Source organism: Trachurus japonicus, chromosome 20, assembly GCF_045865225.1.
Source record: "Trachurus japonicus isolate A0001 chromosome 20, Traja_1.0".
NCBI lineage: Eukaryota > Metazoa > Chordata > Actinopteri > Carangiformes > Carangidae > Trachurus > Trachurus japonicus.
Window position 1 is genome coordinate 7,723,219 of NC_140926.1, and position 21,770 is coordinate 7,744,988.

The 21,770-nt window shown below is 40.7% G+C and overlaps 1 protein-coding gene across 1 annotated transcript in view; it reads right to left on the minus strand.

The window, feature by feature from the left end:
* Positions 1 to 8,189: 8,189 nt before the first annotated feature.
* The window catches only part of ahrra (aryl-hydrocarbon receptor repressor a), a 75,930-nt gene continuing 62,349 nt past the window's right edge, over positions 8,190 to 21,770 (minus strand). Inside the window, exons 6-9 of the mRNA XM_085763455.1 lie at positions 16,447 to 16,591; positions 15,824 to 15,957; positions 13,466 to 13,701; positions 8,190 to 9,585 (exon numbers count right to left, since the gene is read on the minus strand). Coding sequence (XP_085619581.1) covers positions 8,346 to 9,585; positions 13,466 to 13,701; positions 15,824 to 15,957; positions 16,447 to 16,591 — 1,755 coding nt within the window. The 3' untranslated portion in view covers positions 8,190 to 8,345. The remainder of the gene's footprint in view (positions 9,586 to 13,465; positions 13,702 to 15,823; positions 15,958 to 16,446; positions 16,592 to 21,770) is intronic.

Here is a 21,770-nt window from a genome sequence, read left to right on the forward strand (position 1 = left end):
TCCTCCTCCTCCTCCTCCTCCTCCTCCTCCTCATTGTCACCGGGGATGTGGACATTGTTGTGTCTGCGTGTGCACTGGTGCATCTGCTTGTGTGTTGTGTGTATGTATGTATTTATATATAAATATATATGTGTATATGTGTGTATATGTGTGTATATGTGTGTGTATTATGTATATGTGAGTGTGTATTAGCGTGCAGGAGAGAGACACACACACAGACTCGGTGTGGCCAATTAGGGCAAATGGTGTGCGGAGCTGCAAAGAGTGGGGTATGAACGGTCACGCAACCTTGCATGGTATAGGATTATAGGTCTTGGTTTGCACACACACACACACACACACACACACACACACACACACACACACACACACACACACACACACACACACAGACACACACACACACAGCTGTCAACAAGCATCAAACACTTTGCTTATACTACTGTTGCCCTGAGCACTCACTCCTCCTCTCTCTTGATTGGTCGTTGCTCTTTTCATTGTTTTCACCCCTTTTTTTTTCTTCTTCCCAAACTTTAACTTCTCTTTTCTCACCTCCAGCTCTCATCTCTCTCCCTCTATCTCCCTCTTTCTCTCTTTTTTCTGTCTTTGTCATTCTCACCCTTTCCTCCCCCGTGCAGAACAAGTGTCATACAGATGGCGTGATGATGGGAGCCGTTGCGTGCATGATGCGGACGAATATTAAACATTAAACAAGTTCATTGTCACATCATCAGTCATGAAACTGCTGCGAGACAAAGGCGAATAAGAAAGAAGAAAGAAGAAGGAGAGGAAGAAGAAGATGAAACGCCTCTGGGGGGAAAGAGAGGGAACGCATACACTACTTACTACTGGTTCACGTGAACTCACTTATGAGAAACTACGTGTGTGTAAGAGACACAATTACATTTGTAATTCATATTAAAGAGCCTTGTAAGGTCACTGGAGAATCACTCTTACTATGAGTCTATACATTATCGCTGCTCAGTCAGTCAGTGGTGCGTTTGAGTGCAGTCACAAAAACAGAAAGTAAGTACCCCTAATAAAATAGTAAACTTACATAAAAGTTCCCAATAAATTACATAAACCTTGTAAAACCAGAGCTATGAAACTGAAAAACACACTCAGCTTTCATGGACTATTACTCAGGATGAGTTATGAATATCATTGAACTGTTATTATTATTATTATTATTATCATCATTATTCCCCCCCTTATACTTTATTTTCCGTCTTCTTGCCAAACAGCAAAGTAATGAACCTCATTTATTTTGCAGCACTTCCTGTTAACTCTGTGCAAACACATCTCATATCTATAAACAAACTCAGAGGAAAATACTGAGAAGAAGAAGATGAAACGTGAAGTTCCTGAAGTGGATGCAACGTTTCCTCTCTGCAGGAGGAGGAAGTGGTGTTTTAATTTGATAATTGTCTCAAGGAGGAAGAGAACAGTTCTCCTCTACAACTGTCTGAGGTTTACATGGGTTTAATTATAGGAAGTTTGCTCTAATTTTTTGAATTGGTAACTCAGGTTAAAGTCCTAAAACTGAGCGACTGAAACACTGTAAATGATCCTGTTGCTTACCCAGATGAACTCTGTATTATTAACTTAATTAACTCTGTATTTTAACCTGTATTGCACTTATCGCACTGTCTTTCCTTTTCTTTTTTTGGTGTACACTTGCCATCGTTACTGTTCTGGTATGTACTGTATGTATTGTATGTACAAGGCAGTTGTTTCTTCTGGCGCTACTTGCCCAAGACAAATTTCCCTTGCGGGACAAATAAAGTTCATTTGATTTGATTTGATTTGATTTAAAATCTTAGATCTGACTGAAAATATGAGATTAATTATCTTGATTTAAAAGTTAGTGACTAGTTTCTATCTTTGAAATCAGGGTATCGTCTTCAGTTAATCATGAATGTGTCTTTATGTCAATGAGGAAATCTTAAAATGGAGTAATTTACAAGTAAAAGAAAAAGCCAAATCCGACAATTCTTGTCCACAAAAGCTACAATATTCAATATTCAATGGCTCAAAGTGTTTCTGTCAAATAAAACACACATTTATATCCTGAGCCCGTCTCTATATATATATATGTAATTTCCCAGCTTGGGATCAATAAAGTATATCTATCTATGTGTTTCCTGTTAGTGTGTGTTGTTTGTTTCGCCCAATTTTAAGATGAGACAACTTGTTGCAAGTAACAGCATCGTAATAACTCACTAATAATGAGAAATTTAAACTTAAATTAGTTGCAAAAACTAAGATTGCAAAAAAAAAAAAATGGCAAAGTTATATTTTTAATGACATGTTGGATATATTTTCTATTGTTTCTAATGTTTGACTAAAGAGTCTGTAATTCCAAAGAAATATAAGCTGACGTATGATTTAGACAAACACACACACACAGGCATTTTTAACCGGAGAGGGAGAGATAAATCAGATAACTCTGATGACTTTCTAAGGTATTATTTGCTTTTATCTGGTATAGGAAGTAAAAATATGAAATAAAGTTATTCTCATGCTGTTAAACTAATGCTTTGACATGTTTTAACATCTATCTATCTATCTATCTATCTATCTATCTATCTATCTATCTATCTATCTATCTATCTATCTATCTATCTATCTATCTATCTATCTATCTATCTATCTATCTATCTATCTATCTATCTATCTATCTATCTATCATTATAAGTTATATATTATCTTTGTCTCATGTTTATATCTATATCTATTGATCATCCATAATACTGTAACTCACTAATAATGAGGAATTTACACTTAAATTAGTTGCAGAAACTAAGATTGCAAAAAAAAAGTGAATGTTTTATTTTTAATGACACGTTGGATATATTTTCTATTGTTTCTAATGTTTGACTAAAGAGTCTCTAATTCCAAAGAAATATAAGCTGACGTGTGATTTAGACAAACACACACACACAGGCATTTTTAACCGGAGAGGGAGAGATAAATCAGATAACTCTGATGACTTTCTAAGGTATTATTTGCTTTTATCTGGTATAGGAAGTAAAAATATGAAATAAAGTTATTCTCATGCTGTTAAACTAATGCTTTGACATGTTTTAACATCTATCTATCTATCTATCTATCTATCTATCTATCTATCTATCTATCTATCTATCTATCTATCTATCTATCTATCTATCTATCTATCTATCATTATATGTTATGTATTATCTTTGTCTCATGTTTATATCTATATCTATTGATCATTCGTAATACTGTAACTCACTAATAATGAGGAAAAATGGCAAAGTTATATTTTTAATGACATGTTGGATATATTTTCTATTGTTTCTAATGTTTGAGTAAAGAGCCTCTAATTCCAAAGCTGATGTATGATTTAGACAAACACACACACACACGCTCTTGTTTTCCTGTCACAGGGACCCAAAATTGAGGTGAAATGTCCTCATAAAGCAGTTTTAAATCAAAGTCCTCACAACTATAGTCAAACCTGTACACACACACACACACACACACACACACACACACACTCACACTCACTCCTCTCTAAGCTGTTGTCAGCCCTCACCCAACACCCCACCGCCGCTCTGACCCCGATCGACCGCAGTGAAAACAACTTCAAACGAAACCAAATCCACCGAATTTAGTGACGTAATTTTGGGCAAAATAAAACACACAACAGAGTTTAAATCGCTGCCTCGAGGCGGAGAGAGAGAGAGAGAGAGAGATAAGACACCTCGGGTCAAGGTGAGCGACCTTGACCTGCTGCAGGTGTCGGCTGAGAACGAACAGGAAAACAAAGTCTGAACCCTGAAAGTTTTGTGAACTCGTAGAGGAACGATCGATCGAGCCTGTCGAGTCCGGTTTAAGTTACCTGTCCAGGTAGAAGAAGAAGACACACTGGATACTGGACAGTTTAGTTTGGAATAAAAGAGGGGATTTCTCAACACACTCAAAAGAGCTTTTAGTCATAGTTTTATTTGATTTTATCACTTTATTTTATTAGATTATATTAAATGTTGATGGCAGTGTGTACTGTAGAACGACCTTGGGTTTTTACTGTACTTTTATTGTTTTATTCACATGTCTCCACGTTCATTAAATTATGTCCTAAACCACATGATGGATATCTCTCTCCTATTGAATCTAATTTAGCCTATATAAATGAAGACTTTAAAAATAAATGGCCAAAACAAAAATGTAATAAAGATAAGTGACACATAGTTTTTTTTTTCTTAAATATAAATATAATGATATGAGATGGTTTTATGTTGTTGGGCGGCGGAACTTTACACAAGGAAAACATTCGTATTTCACATTTTAGTGAACTGACATTATCATAATGAGGGTCAACTGTACATGACGCTCTTGAAGAGAGGTCAAAGGTCGTAAGTATTGATCGGAATCAGAATCGTACATGTTATTGATCTTCAGCGGGTAAATTACATTCCTTCACAGTTGCTCCAACAACAAAGAATATGAAAAAATTAAGATAAATGCATACATTAATGTCAGAAAAATACCATATGTAAATGTTAATGGGAGTTTTAAGATTGTATGATCATAAATAAATAAATAATAGTAGAGGTAATAAGTTCCTTCAGCATGGATGTGAACTCTTTTTGTGCTTGAATCGCAATCGCATCGTGTTGCATTGAGATTTCAGACTCTGTCTCTCTTTTATATGCGATTTAGAAAGTGCCGACATATGAAAACAGAGGAACAGTTGATAAATAAAAAGTTTGTGTTTTGTTTTCAATAAGCATTCTTGGAAAGACACTGCAACCAATACAGAAAATGTTATATATTGTGTAAAAGTATTGTATATTTTTGCAAAACTTTCCAATCATCGATACAGTAACTCTTTGGTCAACTTGTTCATTGTTGTTAAATAGTGTCTTATCGGGACTCTTTAATGAAGAATCCAATCAATCAATCAATCAATCAATCAATCAATCAATCATGTGAACCTGATGAGCTAAGTGAATATAATTAACTCGGGAGCAGCAGGAATCAAACGCAGCTCGTTGCTCCTCCGTGTCTCTGTGGCTCGGGGCCTCGTGGCGTCCCAGACGGCGGCGGTGCGGTGGTGGTGAGAGGCGAGTGTTGAGTTTCTTAGATCGTGTGAAGGAGCTGTCATACCAACTTCACAGCACATTAATCATACAGGCGTGTGGCTACAGATACTCTGTATCCTGTTCTGCTGAGTGTTAATTATTGATCGAGACACAAATCTGACGGACGAGAGTCGAGACCACATTTGCTGCATGTGAAAAATTCAGAAGCGACTAAAAGAGACAGAAACAAACTCGTATGGTCGTTTTTGTCTTTGTGTTTATGAGACCAGGTGACCACTGGTTATAGCATGACTTATCATTCTATATTATTTGATTATTATCTGTCTCTGGTTGATCCAATATATCAAATGAGTGTGCTTTTTTAAAGGGATAGTTCAACATTTTGGCAGATTGGCCAATTGCCATAATCCCTATAGTTTTAGCAGTAGGTTCGTTACCTTTAATTGTCGGTGCAAGCTATTTTTAGAACGGCGGAGCAGAGCCGTGAGCTGCTCAGAGCTACGCTACGGAGGCTCATTGGATTTCTTGGTTTCCCTCATCAAATACACAATCCAACAACTCCAAAACGCTCTGGTGGACAAGTTGTGACCTGCACATTCACCACGCTATGAGATAATAACAGAACGTTACGAGACAAGAGTTGTTTTAGAGGTAAATTCATGCAAAACCGCTGATGCTCGTTGCCTTCAGGGACAGTTTTTTGGCTGAATTTGCCTTGAAAACAACTCTGTCTCATAACTTTCTATTATTATCTCATAGCGTGGTGAATGTGCAGGTCACAACTTGTCCACCAGAGCATTTCGGAGTTGTTGGATTGTGTATTTGATGAGTTTGATGAGGGAAACCAAGAAATCCCATAAGCCTCCGTAGCGTAGCTCTGAGCAGCTCGCCGCTCTGCTCTGCCGTTCTAAAAATAGCTTGCACCGACAACTAATGAACCTACTCCTAAAACTATAGGGATTATGGGGCCAATTTGCCAAAATGTTGAACTATGTAGAAAAAGAAGAAGACCGCAGATGTTGAACTATCCCTTTAATGGTAAATGATTAATAGAAACAATAATTTATCATTTGTGCTTTGATTGATGCTGTGGATGTGAAGAAGAACACGTCACTCAGGTTTTTCCGTATGAAGAAAGGTTTTTTAATAGATAAGTCCCATTTGCAAAAAACACGTAGAAACACTGGAAGACACTGCATATATGTACACTGTGTTCGCTACCTTGCAGCTACCTCCTCCATGAGACGAGTATGACTTAAACAATTATCAAAAAAAAAGAGAGCAAGAAAAAAAAAGCCATAGTTATTTACCTTAGTGAAACAGAAAAAGCCTTCAAACTGCAATTTTTTTTTTTTTTTTTTTAAATTATACACATTTTGCCTCTTACAATAAATACGAATCATCAAAACATTTATTGAAATGAACACACACACAAAGAGAGAGAGAGAGAGAGAAAAAAAAAGACAAATTCAAAAAACAGTGACACCATGTACAAGTTGTGCGTGTCGACTTGAAAACCTGTCTGGGTTTAGGCTGAACTTCAACTGAACTACTCCCCAGTAGTGCAATAATTTAGAAACTACTACAGTAGCGTCACCGAGCCGAGTCTCCGACATTGAATGAATCAATTTGGTGCTTTTTTACTTTATTATTATTTTTTTTAAAAAGTTAATTTGTGCATCAACAAAAAAAACAAAACATGGAAACAAAAAAACAAAAAAAAAGCGTGTGTTTGTGTTAAAAAAAAGGAAAAATGTGTGTGATGTCGGCAGTGAGGCAGGCTGGACTGAGCTGAACTGTACAACAATTAGCTTCGACATAACAATTAACATAAATTAATATTATTTTGTACATTCAACCAGAGTTTGAACATGATGAAGTTTTTGTGCGCATTGGGAAAATTAAAAAAAAAAAGAAAAAAAAGAAAAAGAAAAATCGAACCTTTTCAACAACAGACTCTTTTCCTTCAATTCAGTCGAACACAAAACCTTCAGCTGATAATCAATACATCGATCGATCGCTAATCTGCAATCTAAAGGTTCAATTCTAGTGTGATTTGAATTAAGTCGTCGATTTAATGTTATTTTCTGAATCGCTACTTTTACTTTATTTCTATTCCTTCCTACGAGGACGTCAGAGCTGAGGAGCAAGTACAGACCAGTACCTGTTATTATTGATCATTGATTGTTTCAAATGTAGTGAATAAACTTAAAGCTTTGGCCACACTGACAGTTTTTTTATTTTATTTTATTTTTTACATGTTTTGGTCCATTAACTACAAATTGCATATACTTTACATTATACGGTCAAGTCTTGGATTCTGCAGCAAACAGGGACGATTGTCATTTTATTTTATTTTATTAATTGAAAACATATTTATTCTTAATTAACCAAAGATATATCAGAAAGCATTTCATCGTAAGCTCTGCCTTTTGGAAAAAATCTAATTCAGACCTCAAATAGATTAAAATAAAGGGATTTTTTTTAACTGCAGTTGATTTCAAGTAAGTTTCAAGTATCTGCATGTTGATTTAATCACTAAAATGCATAGAAACGGGTCATTTCCACTCACACGTCACTGGATAAATTAGGTGTTTTGTATAGTTAAAGCACTAAAACATGCAAAACCACCAATGAGGATTATTATTTTTTTATTAAGTGTGTTCTTGTAATCAGTCGTCTCCTCTGATTGAACCCAGTAACAGGTGTCAAATCAATTCCTGTGTAGAAAGTCCAGTTTTTTTTTTTTTAAACTTATTTCTTTATCTTTTATTTTACAGCAAAGTCTTTGTTCCACCTACAATACAGAAAGCCAGGTGGTGCGGCACACAACACAAAGAACAAAATGAAATGGTGTTTATAGACACGATTTGTCTCATTGTCACTAAAGTAAAAAAAAAAAAAGTGCTTGGAACCAACTACAAAAATGTATTTTTACTTTTTCTTTTTTAAAAACAGAATCATCATCATCATCTAAAAAATAAAACTTAATTGTACTTTTTTTTTTTCTTCTAATTTTGATTGTCACAACACTAACGACGCTATAGAAACCTGAGCCTTTTTGTTGAACCTCCGACGACCGAACGAACGACGAGGCGCTTTGACATCCTGGGAATCCACATCACGGAGGAGGAAAAAGTCCTTTAGTAACGATGCTGGTGCATGTGTGTGTGTGTGTGAGAACAATACGGACACAAAGCACTGTAATGCACACTGATTGTTTATGTGTGTGTGTGTGTGTGTGTGTGTGCGTCATGTAGCGCCGATCGTTCGGTCTTACTGCATATAAATGTACGGGCTGGACTTGTGGTGGCCCGTGCTCATCACACAGGGCATAACGTTCCTCATCATCGACTGGTTCATGCCGTCATGGCCGCCACCGCCACCGCCGCCGCCCTCGGACCACGGCGGCGAGTCCATGGGCTCCCGCTTGATCGAGTGGATCAGGCCGTGACCTTTGAACTCGTACGCTGCGGCGGCTGCATGGTGCTGCTGCTGCTGCTGCTGCATGTAGGCCTTGTGCGGGTCGTGCGCTACGTAGACGTGCGACGACGTGTCCATGAGGTTTACTACCGACTGGCTGCTGCTGCATAGAGAGTCCGAGTGCGAGAGTCTCTGAGGACTGAACTGGTCGTTGTTGTCGTTGTTTCCCAAGTCTTTGTCGCACTTTAAGAGCCGTGCAGCGTTGCTACCGCCGCCGCCGTTGTTGACTGCATAGCTGTGATAGCTGCCGTTGTTGTACGGCGGGCTGATGCCGGCTTTCCCGCGCTGACACGGCGAGTACTGCGGGTCGTAGTAGTCGGACGCCTCCGTCTTCAGCGGCACGCCGGCCGAGCTTTGGTCGTAGATCACGTTGCTGTTGTAGAGGCGGTTGATGGCGTCCGGGTCGCGGCAGACCCACGGGCGGCCGTAGGCGTCGCAGCCGTTCTCCGAGTCCGAGTCGTGCTCGACCTTGATCGGCGGCATCTCGGGCGTCATCAGGTGGCCGTCGTAGCACTCGCCGCCGCCGCCGTTCTCGCTCTTCACCAGGTCAACGCAGTAGGCGTCGGGGTCCGCCGTCGGGATCTGGATGTTCCCGTAGAGCTTCGATACGAACACCTCGCCACCACCACGGTTGCCATGGTAGTTCGGCGAGAGGCGGTAGGGCTTCCCGTACTGACCGGCCTTGTTCAGCCGGTTGGAGGGGATGTAGCCGCCCATTCCCGGGCCCGATCGGAGCGGCCCCGAGGTCGGACGCAGAGGCCATCCGCCACCGCCGCCGGGGCCGCCGCCCAGCCCGGGGCTCAGACCTTTATGAGCGCCGGCCATGGACGACTTGCAGTAGTTGAGCGGCTCCTCCTGGTTGTAGAAGCCGTCGGGCCGGTACTTGTTGAGGTTGTCTTTGGAGAGCGGCGTCCAGGGCGTGTGGTGGCCGCGCTGCGTCGCCCCGGGCGTCGGACACGAGAGGAGCAGCGGGTCGGCGATGTCGCCCATCCCGCCGCTGAAGGAGTGTCTCCGGAGGTGTTCCCCGCGCTCGCTGTCGGAGAGAGAGAGAGAGAAAACAGAGATGACGATGAGTCACTGACGATATTTAAATTAAGCAATATTATTATTACCAACAAAATAAAATGTATCAGCAAAATATTTTTATTTTGATCAAGTTCAAGTTCACTTTTATTTATATAGCACAGTTAAAAAGACCTGTGACAGTCGTCCAAAGTGCTTCACAGAGCAGAGACAGAAACAAAAAACAATGCATGTACAAGAAAAAAGAAGACATGCATACCATCACATTCTCACACTCAAATGTACATATACGAACATATGCGCATACATACACATACGCAAATGTGCACAGCTACAGTATTCATAAACAACAGTGCACATAGATATTTAAACAAAACTAGCCAGGATTAGAAGTCCTTGTGGATCCGAAGGCCAAGGAGAAAAGGTGTGTTTTTAAAGCGCACTTAAACGATGGACAATTTGCTCTCAAATTTGAAAGGTTTTTGCGAGTGTGCACATCCCGTTTCCATGGGAATACATGGGGTCCGACTAATACCTGAAACACAATCAGTCACGTCAGTCGACTCCTATGTGTAATGGAACATACTGTATTTACCTCTACAGCAAATAGTCCGACCCTTAGTAACGACCTAGCAACAGAAAGGATTTTCTAGTCCCAGATGATGAACTCTGAGCTGACGTTAATGTTTTATCACGGTCTTATCGGACTTTCCCGAACTAAATCAATACCGCGTCGCCGACACAGCTGATGGGGAAAGCCAAACATTTCGATTACTCCAGATTAATTAAAGGCCCAAAAGTCGCAAAGTGTGAGAGAGAGAGAAACATAGAGGTATCTTCCGTTTTATCCAACGAAATAACCAGCTCCAGGCCATATTTTATTTTCACCGTGGTTACAACTAGTGTCTCTCTGACTGTAGTTGGCTAAAACGGGGCAGTTTACAGCATATTCACTAAAAAATGGTTATTTAATTGTTCTAAAATTTGAAAGGAAAACACTCCACAGGAGGTTGATTAAGTTTGTGATTTATTTTCACGAGTAACATAACGTTTCTAAAAGAATAAAACTAAGAATCCATGGATGGTTACCATGGAGATGGATACAACAACATGACATGGCGGAGTAATATGTTTAGTGAAGAGTTAGCACGTTCTAAATGTTATGTTGACCAATCAGATTGCTCGGTCGGAACTACTTGTTGTATAATCATAGGAATGTCCACAAACACAATGGTATTTTTTTTCCCTGTTTTGTTTTGTGTTTTCCCTCCTCCTCCTCCTCCTCCTCCCTCCTGATTGACGAGTGACTCAAAGCTCAAACACGTACGTAGGTTCGGTTCAGTTCGTTTTAGTTCATGAGAAAATCGCTCCAAAAGTGACTCATCTTTTCCAGGATCTGTCTCATCTGTAAATTGAGACCAGAGTCAACATCCACAGATCGATGACGACCGGCACCGAGTTCACAGGCAGAACAATACGCCGTCTTCATCATCTGTGTTCCTCCAGGCTTCTCTGTGTGTGTGTGTGTGTGTGTGACGACCTTTGTTTAAATTTAATTTATCATTTCTGTTCTGCCGTTATTGAACTTGTTTGTGAAAAAGAGTTCCGTCACGATCGATCAGCGCGAGACTCGGTGATTAAGATCTAATAACACATTAAACTTTCAGTGCTGTGGAGGCTTTTTAATAAGGCCAACACCAGACTGGCTCCAGATGACCGAAAGAATAAACTAGACTGTAGTTTATCAACTTATGAATGAATCATTTAAACGACTGTGGAAACAGAATAAAGGATAATTATAATTTAATTAGCTTTGTTAACTAGAATAAAAAAACAGAAAACACTGTCACAGACTGAAAATTGGCCATTTTTAAAAAAGTTTTCCTTATGTTTTAACACATAAAACGTCCTTTTTTATTTTCTATGCTCTCCCGCCCGACTCACTGACCTCTACACTGGAAGTTTGTATATTCAAAGCAGTATAAATATGGTAATTTCTTCCCTTTAAAATGAATTTCTATGGTATCAGAAGCTTTTATGATGAACAAACTAAACAATAACGTCTTTTGATGCAGGTGGCGTGTGTCTCAGTGACATCGTATATGTAAATATGTAAAGCAATAACATAACACAATTTAAAAATAGATTAAAACATAATAGGCTATGGTAGAAAACAGGATTGATTAATTGGGCTTTGATTTCAACTGTAATACTGTTTACTTATTCATTTATTTTATTTTTGGGCTTCATTTGTTAATTATTGGATACCGGTAGTTGTTTCTTTCTGTGACTCTGAAACCACGAAGAGCTCTAATGGTTTTAATGAAATAATGATTTAAAGGGTATAGGCATTTATAGGCTGGATAGCTTCAGCCTACACCTTTTCGACCTATTATGAACTAGTTGAACTAAGGATTGTATTATGGGAGGTTGACTGATTGTGATTGATGCTCAACTGTAAATGATTTGTGCAAAGATTTGTACTAAATAAACATATTTTCAGGTGCATTATGGGAAAATATGCACTTTACATGAGATAACCTGTAATAATTTAATGTATAAGAGTCTCCCTCACCCTGACGACCTCCCATCTAACAAACCAACCTGTTGCCCGTTTTAAATATTTGTTATTTCACAGAAAACATCAGTGTCTGTGTGTTGTCGAGGGTGATGAAGTGAGAGACTGAACAGCAGAGGGGGTGGTAGACCTCCTCCGCTGACTCCACGGCTCAACTCTTGGCCTCACAGCCTCACACACCGTTTGTCAATGATGCATGAAACACACACACACACACACACACACACACACACACACACACGGGGGCCGTATACAACACTGTATTTCTGCTCCTAATTGGCCACAGGTAAAAGGCGTCGAGCGCTCGTCTGCTGGAGCTGGGTGACGAAAGGCCGCCGTGTTTGTGTTGGTAACTAACTGGGTCTCAGGGTGAAATGCATGAGTGTTCATGAAGCTGGGAGCCTACAGTACTGTCTCTCTAGAATATATATATATATATAAACCCACCGAAATGAATAAGTAACACATGAGGAGCGAAGCACATCATGTATTATTTGGCAAACTCCCACTGTTTTAAATGTGTTTCAGGTGCAGTAGTAATGATCTGACATGTACATGTACCTACACTGCAAAAAAACTCAAAATCTTTCCAAGAATATTTGTCTTATTTGTCAAAATGTCTCATTTCTAGTCAAAACTAATCTCTTTCCACTTAAAATAAGACTCATCACCTAAAACGTAACTTGTTTTTAGATCATTTTCACTTGTTTCAAACTAATTTTCACTTTTTGTGCTTGTAATAAGGAAGAAAAACTTGCTCCACTATCAGATTTTTCTACTTATTTCAAGTGAAAATATGCTTGAAAAAAGTAAAAAGTGTCTAAAAACAAGCTACTTTTAATGTGATGAGTCTTATTTTAAGTATAATGAGATTTGTTTTGACTAGAAATGACATTTTGACTAGAAATAAGACAAATATTCTTGGTAAGATATTTGAGTTTTTGCAGTGTACACGTGTACTGTACAGTATTTCTGTGCTGACAAAGCGCATCACGACTCTGAGCTTCAACAAAACTTAACCGAAGATGTCGTAGGGGGCGCGGCTGGCGTCTTTTTCTTTCTTTTTTTTTTTTTTAAGTTTTGACCTTTACTTGTAGCTCCCCCAACAGGCCAATCAGAGTAATCACCTAGAGGCCATAACAAGGTGCCAGGATGCATCAACCCTCAGCCGTGGACCAGCACAGCCTGAGACATCCAGTGTGTGTTAAAAAGCTTGACCTTTAATTACGGCATAGCACCCTCCATTAGGATAATCTGCAGCGTGAAGCTCGGACACGGTGTGAATGTGCATCATCGTGATCTTCTTTCTTACCCGTGCTCCATGGCGGAGATCATCCCTCCTCCTCCCATTCCTACTCCTACTCCTCCTACTCCGCCCTTGGTCTTTCCCCGCATCAGCATGTTCTTCATCTTCATCTCGGTGATGGAGGGGAGCAGCAGCGGGACGGCGACGCAGAAGAGCGCGAGCTGAGGAGGCATCAGAGCGCCGGAGCCCGACTTCTTCTTCTGCCCGTGGAGGAACTTCAGTCGACCCTGGAACTGCATCGTCTGGGACACAAGAAGAAGAAGTTACCGTCTCACAGCATTTTTAAAGGGATAGTTCAACATTTTGGCAAATTGGCCCATTGCCATAATCCCTATAGTTTTAGGAGTAGGTTCGTTCCCTTTAATTGTCGGTGCAAGCTATTTTTAGAACGACAGAGCAGAGTAGCGAGCTGCTCAGAGCTACGCTACGGAGGCTAATGGGATTTCTTGGTTTCCCTCATCAAACTCATCAAATACACAATCCAACAACTCCAAAACTCTCTGGTGGACAAGTTATGACCTGCACATTCACCACGCTATGAGATAATAACTGAACGTTACGAGACGGAGTTGTTTTCGAGACTTTAGAGTTGAACTATCCCTTTAAGATCATTTTTAAAGTTTCTGCATTTAAAGGGGAACTATACAAGTCTGGTCTGGTCTGCTTATGCTCCTCCCGGCCATGTGCATTTGTTTTCAACAAAGCCAGTGAGAAAGTAATCCATGGAGTGGTTGATAATGTTATTTATCATTTACAATGTTACAATCTGTCATAAACAAGACAACCGGGTCGGAGGCTCTGATCTTACAAGGTTGGTTTTCAGCCAAGAGACGCTAGGTGGAAAGCAAAGAGCCTCCACTCTCCCTGGAACAAGTTACAAGTCATTTATTTAATTGATTTATTTACTCCGAGGCTGTTTAATTAAGGTAAAAATCTTGCATAGTTCCACAGCATCTTAAATTTGAGTCCAGGGAACATGAGAAAGTGTCGACCCGTCTGAGATCGTACTGGGTCTTTACACTCTGCTGTAGGATAAACAACCACTGGTGACCACATGTTTGGACAAGACTAAGGAGGCATGTTGGTGAGGCTGAACACTAACATTAGGATATTTAGTAGGTATTACCAGGTTGAATTGAGCCTGTTTGCTCACTAACATTTCATCCAAACCCAGAATACCAAATGGAGCGGCTCAGATATTTGAAATGAAATCATCAGGGTCTGATAGTATCCAGATTCATGCAAGGATTCTTGAGGTTTTGATGCAGAGTTTGAGATATTTTAACTACGGATAGACCGACAAACAGTAATAAATCGGCTGATATTTGGCATTTTTACGATAATCCATATTTTTCCCTGCAAACAAATAAAATAAATGTATTTTAAAAAGGCATTCCTTAGGCTCTGATGCCGCCGTCTCTCTGCCTGAAGTCACCGCTCTTGGCTGTGTAACAATGTCCCGCCCACTGAACCAAGAGTTTGTTATTCTACAAAAATGTATGGTCTTTTTATCACAGATTTTCAGTCTAATCTCAGGTGTTTGTCTATGATTTGACAGCAAAATGTTCATGAATATCGGTTCTTGATATCTGTTATCAGTTTCCTTGATTGCTAATAGTTGGTATCGGTATCGGCCCTTAAAAAACCATATCGGTCGATCCCTGATTTCAACCCTCCATAATGCTGAAAATGTGTCTAAAAAAGGAAACGGGTTTGTAAACTGAAGCATTTAATCTCATTGTGTCGACAGGAAACGAAGCCTCTTTGGTCTGTTCTCCGGCCTGCAGAACGAGCTCTTGTGCATTACACGACAATTTGCTGCGTCTTTTTTTCTGCAATCACGTTGACTGATGAGGAAAGAAGCATCTCACCGACGTTTTACTGCAGCTCACTACTTGGCTGTAAGAGCTTCCAGTTTATGTCAGAAAATTGCCATCTAGAGTTTCCGTTGTGCGGCCAGCGATCGATGCAACCGGAGCGGACTTGGTGACAGTGAACTCCCATGACCCCGAGGAAGTGGTCCAAACCCATACGCTCGTTGCTCTGTCATCAGGGCCTCCGGTTTTTCCACTGCTGGTTTCCAAACCGCTCGAGTCACAGCCACGAGGGATGAACCAGGCTCCTAAGTCCAATCAGCCAATTACCTCATAATGCCTTTGCAATACAACTATAAATAACTGTGCACACTCAGATTAATAATGAAGCTTTGCTGCACCAAAGGGATTCATAATACTTTTTTTATAGGCCTGGGCAGCTTCTTCCCAACGCTTTGAATACACCGGATTAATGGATTAAAAACTGACGCTGCTGCTGCTGCTGCTGCTGCTCAGGTCGGACGGCCAGAGTTCGGTTCAGACCACTCACCAAGAATCCAGAGGTGCTGTCCAAGAGACATCGGACCCTGGCGATGAAACATCTGTTGAGAAAGCAGGAGAGCTCGGGAGGAATTCCTCCTGCCTCCACAGAGTGAAACTGGCTGCTGACTACAAAGTCCTCACCTAGAGAAAGACGAAAGAGAAGCAGAAGAATGATCTAATTTGTGAGGCAGAGCTAGAAAATGACAACAACAATCAACCTCTGATATTCTGCAATCCGCCCTCAGAGAGCAAAACGAAGTATGCGAGTCTTCCTTTGAACCTGACCGACTCTCTATCTTTGTATTCAGTGTTCATGAAGGCATCTCGACACGCTGCAGATCTAGAGGCTTACCTATTCACTCTAAGACAGGTCAAAGTTGTCTTCAAATTAAGAAAAAAGTAAAGAACAAATTTGAGAACTTTGATTTCAAGAATACCATTTGTTCTTAGGTTTTTTCTTAAGAAGAAACTTAAGAAGAAAGTTGAGAAAATACTTAAGAACTTATTTGAGAATATGACTTCTTCTCTTTTTTCTTCTTAAGACTGAAGTTAAGAAAAAAATGACACTTAAGAAGATTTTTTTTCTTAAGAAGGTTTTGTGAATCTGGCCCCTGCTCTCTGGTAACTCACCGTTCCCTGAAGGTAGCTGGCCGTCCTGGTGCGCCGACGAGCCCTGGTGCTGCGGAGGACACATGGCCCAGTGGAGCTGGCGTTTGAACTCCTGGCGGTCGTCTATGTGGATGTAGTCGAACACGTTCTGGTGCATCACGTCAGTCTGAGGAGGGGAGGGGGAGAAAACAAAACAATAGTAGAAAGTATTTAATTAAAACATGTGCACATAATGTCATAATTACTGTAGTTTAGCAAGCAAGGTGATTGGGGTGCAGCAAGCCCAGCTTCAGGATATATACTGTACCTCAAGCCAATATGGACCACAGCTAAACTTATCCTTGACCACACACTTTATAAGGAGTTTGACCTCCTCCTCCCATCTGGACGTCGTTTTAGGAGCCTAAGACCAAAACGCGGCGTGCCAGGGTTTCCTTTATTCCTGTTGCCATAGACAGGCTCAATCTCCTGGGCGAGGTTTGCCTATATCTCTGCATACGCATCTGCACTTAAATGCACTTTGGTATTAAAGTGTTTCTTTCTTTCTTTCTTTCTTTTTTCCAATTCCTTCAGCACTATGCACTTTAATGCATTGTGTAGACTGTTTACATTTTTACTATGCACTTATGCATTATTATTATTATTAACAGTAATTTATTATTAGTAGTATGTTTTTATTATTTGTACTGTTTTTTATGTACTACTGCACTATGTTGTGGCTATAGTGACATGTTGATGTTTTTGATGCTGTCTTCTGTCTATTATGTTTGTGATGCCTGCTGCAAATTCAATTTCCCTCGGGATATAAATAAAGCTGAACTGAACTAGTTTAGTTTAGTTTATTTATTCATTTGGTCGATAAAAAAAAAAGAAGAGACTGACAAAATGCATAGATTGGTCAGTACAGTAATACGTGCAACCAAAAGGTGTAGGCTGAAGCAATAGCTTATTATACCTACTGTACCCTTTGTACATAAAATTTAAACTTAAAAGTAATTAAGATCACACCTTCATCTCAAGATGGACATCTTCTCAACAAGACGGGGCCCTGTAAGCAAATATTTAAACCTGCCAATGTAAAACATTCTCAGAACTGTCTAAGTGTGATTTAGAAGAATGTCAGAAACAGTCCAGTGACTGAGTGTTTGCCAAACTGCTTTTCTTTGACTGTTCAGTTTATACATTTCACGAATAACATTGGAATTTTCTTTTTCATATGTATGTAACAGAAAGAAAAATGTGATATAAACTAAAAGATATGTGGAAATACATATAATACCAATAAAAACTTGGTTCAAGAAAAAAAAAAAAGGTAATTAAGATCTACTTTAGGACTCCGAGTCTTGACAGCAGCATCTACACTGTGACTCTGGACCAGTGTGCTTTGCTGCTGCTTGGTTGGAGCTGCTGTTTCTGGGGGTTGGGGGGTTCCTGTCAGTGCTGCTCTCTGCTCAGATATGATCAGTCTGCTTCTCCCCTCCGTCACAAACATATATGCACACTTACTGTAGATGCATATACAGTATAAGCCTGCACACACACACACACACACACACACACACACACACACACACACACACACACAGACAGGAGCATTCAGCCCGTACAGTAGAGTGTAAGGCCAGCTGCAGGGCCAGCGAGGGCAGCTGTGTTTGTCAAACATCGCGTGACACCGGCTCCCGAACAGCAGTCAAGCCCAGCTCGCCCTCCCCATCCACACACACACACACACACACACACACACACACACACACACTGAGTGGGTTCCAGCCCACTCTCGTCATGCCTCTCTCTCTCTCTCTCTTTCTCCCTCTTTTCCAGCAATAGCCGTGCTTTCTGTCATTCCATGACAGATTCCTCACTAAAATGTTTAACCTTCCCCTCTTCCCTCTCTCCCTCCCTCCCTCCCTCCTTCCCCTTGCGCTCGCTCCATAATTTCCACACTGGTGGCACGCGAGGGTTTTTGATCGCCTGCCTCTGAAAACACAATCTGTTCCCACCGTCTTCGGCGAGCTCTTCGTCCTGTGGTTTTGGTTCCCTACCGGCAGTCAGGCAGACAGACGGATCGAGTGACTATTGTTTATGTTTCTCGTAAAAAACACAGAGAGGAAAAGAGGAGGGAAAAAATGGAGAATAAGTGATATTTTCGCTGACCTTCAAAGGCGAACTGCCCCAGTAACAAATAGGATCAAAGGCCAGTGGAGGTTTTCTGCTCTTCTCCAGGGCTTTCTTGTGGTGCTACTTAGTGAAGCGTTCTCCTCTCTTTTTTTTTTTTCTTTTTTTCCTGTGGTACATTAGGGATAAGTGTCCTTCTGACTATAATTGTGGGCTTAAAATTATGTGACATGTTGTCGAGGCCTTTAGTGGCAAAGTATGCGACTTCAAAAACAACAACCAGGTTTTCTGTTTCTGCTGCAAGAAACTGAACATGTGGGAAAGTTTCAAAGCGTTTTTGATGACAGCTTCCGAAGCATCGCGTGTGATGACAGAAAGATTTTTTTTTTTTTTTAATTTTATCTTCAACCAAGGGACAAAGTGTTCACTCACTTTCCAATTAGACTTTATGACTCTGGTGATCATCAGCACCATCTTATCTCAGCTCACAGTCAAACCTGTTGCTGGATTCAAAATACTGATGTAGATCATGATTATTATGTTCTGTTTGTGCATCCAGACACCACATCTGTTCTTTTTTCCATCATCTTGACACGCTAAACTAAGATTGTAAACATTTTTCAGTATGTACTAATGATGTTAGCGCTGTCAATATGAACTTATGAGGTTTTGTGAAATGTGCAGCTGTGCCTGAGGCTGCTATTTTCAAATCTTAACCAATTTTTAAAAAAAATGTGAGAGACCAAAGACATGAGGACAGTTTCAATTCATTTTTACAACTTTAATCCTCTGAACACACAAACTAGACAATTTGGCGGGACCACCAGTTTCCTCCGATTCACCAGAAGAAACCAAGATCTCGGCAGAAAGTTGCGTTGATCTCTTTTTATGCAGCGAAAAACATCGGCCATAGCGCCGTGTTTCCTGCCAGAGTCAATTTGATCTGGACTCAACACACATGAGGATTATTTGGACAAATAATTTGTTTGCGGCAATCCTCAAATCTGGTCAGAAAATCTGGCCAAAAATCACTGTGAGCCTCATAGAGCTGTTGGCTTTTTTGTTCACATTAAAGGGATAGTTCAACATTTTGGCAAATTGGCCCATTATCGGCCATAAACGCTATAGTCATAGCAGTAGGTTTGTTACCTTTACCTTTACCGTTACCTTTAATTGTTGGTGCAAGCTATTTTTAGAACGGCGGAGCAGAGCTGCGAGCTCATGGGATTTCTTGGTTTCCCTCATCAAATACACAATCCAACAACTCCAAAACGCTCTGGTGGACAAGTTGTGACCTGCACATTCACCACGCTATGAGATAATAACACAACGTTACCAGACAGAGTTGTTTTAGAGGCAAATGCAGAGACTGCTTGATGAAAAACTGTCCTCGACAGGAACGCGCATCAGCGGTTTTGCATGAATTTACCTCCAAAACAACTCTGTCTGGTAACTTTATGTTATTATCTCATAGCGTGGTGAATGTGCACAAGGTCACAACTTGTCCACCAGAGCGTTGTGGAGTTGTTGGATTGTGTATTTGATGAGTTTGATGAGGGAAACCAAGAAATCCCATGAGCCTCCGTAGCGTAGCTCTGAGCAGCTCACGGCTCTGCTCCGCCGTTCTAAAAATAGCTTGCACCGACAATTAAAGGTAACAAACCTACTGCTAAGACTATAGGGATTATGGCAATGGGCCAATTTGCCAAAATGTTGAACTACCCATTTAAATAAACCGTACAGTAGATTCTTCTTTGTTTACATCCAGCGGCATGAAACGCTGCCACCAGTTTTGCTAATTCACATCAAAATGTTTCTCATTTCTATGTATAAAAAAATGTAAGACGTGCCAAATTAAAAGCTGTTGATTGACTCTTAGCAGTATACACTCAGTTTCCTTTGTCCGTGTCTACTTGCTCTCATGACACCCTGCACACACATGCACATAAACGCACACACACACACACACACACACTGTGGCCAGATCTTTCAGGCTACTCTGCTTTTCATGTCGATTTCATGGCGCTGAGCTCGTGCCCCCATCAGCTTGTAAGCCAAGTGGAAGCGCTGTAGCAGAAACATTTCTACCTCAAAGTGTCGTCCTGCTCAGTGTGCGTTTGTGTGTGTTTACTGTAAGTGCATATATGTGTGTGTGTGTGTGTGTGTGTGAGCAAACGTTGTTGAGGGGCAAAGGAGGGATTTTAACAGTGAAAAGCACTTTATTCGTGGTTTTGAAGAGAGGAGGGATGATTTCAGCATCGCAGGACAGGCAGCGCTGTGTTGATATCATCCATAATTAATGACTGGCTGGGTCTCGCCCGCCGCCGGAGAGGAAGGAAGCTAAACCGTTGGTGACTTATCAGTGCCCGCACACAAACACACTCCCACACACACACACACGCATGTACACACACACACACACGCAGACACCCACAGTGTATCTGAGGGTGAAATGGAGGTCTTCACCTCTCTGTGGCCTCTTTGGTTCACTGTGCCCTCTAGACAGAGTTATCAGGCAGCAGGGAGTCAGACTGAAAGAGAGACTTTCTACTCCGGCTCATTAGCCGAGGGATGAGCAGCAGCAGCAGCAGCAGCAGAAGAAGAAAAGTGGCGAGGGGGGTGGGGTGGGGGAGCAGAGCAGAGCAGACAGTCAGCTGAGGGGGGAAATGAGGATAATGGTGAACTTGCTGAATCATGGCACAGCTCAGATCTCTCTGGCACATGTTGAATGTGGCTCTGTGTTTATTATCTTACCTGTAAAAGTGTTGTTCACCTGCATTACGGTGAAATTATAACAAGTTTTGTGTATTAAATTGTGACAAAATGTCCCTTTTCTGGTGTTTTAGATGAAGTGTTGATCCATATAAAAGATATATTTGTTGATATGTGTTCATTTATCTCTCTCAGCTTCTCTCTGGAGCTCTAGTTACAAGAGGTCGGTGTCAGCCAATCAGAAGAGAGGAGGCTCTAAGTCTCTCTTCTGATTGGCTGACTGTTTACTAATCAATCAAAAGATTTTATTAAAAATCAAAAACTAACTAACTAACTAACTAACTAACTAACTAACTAACGATATCTGGTAAAACATTCGGCTAAACCAAATCCTGCAAACATTGGATGGTGGGTCCAGGTGGGCGGGGCTTAGTGACTGCTTTGTTGTGACATCACAACGTCGCAGCAAGGCTCAGTTTCTGAATACAGGCCGTGTGCATTTCTCTGTGGACTGAGGC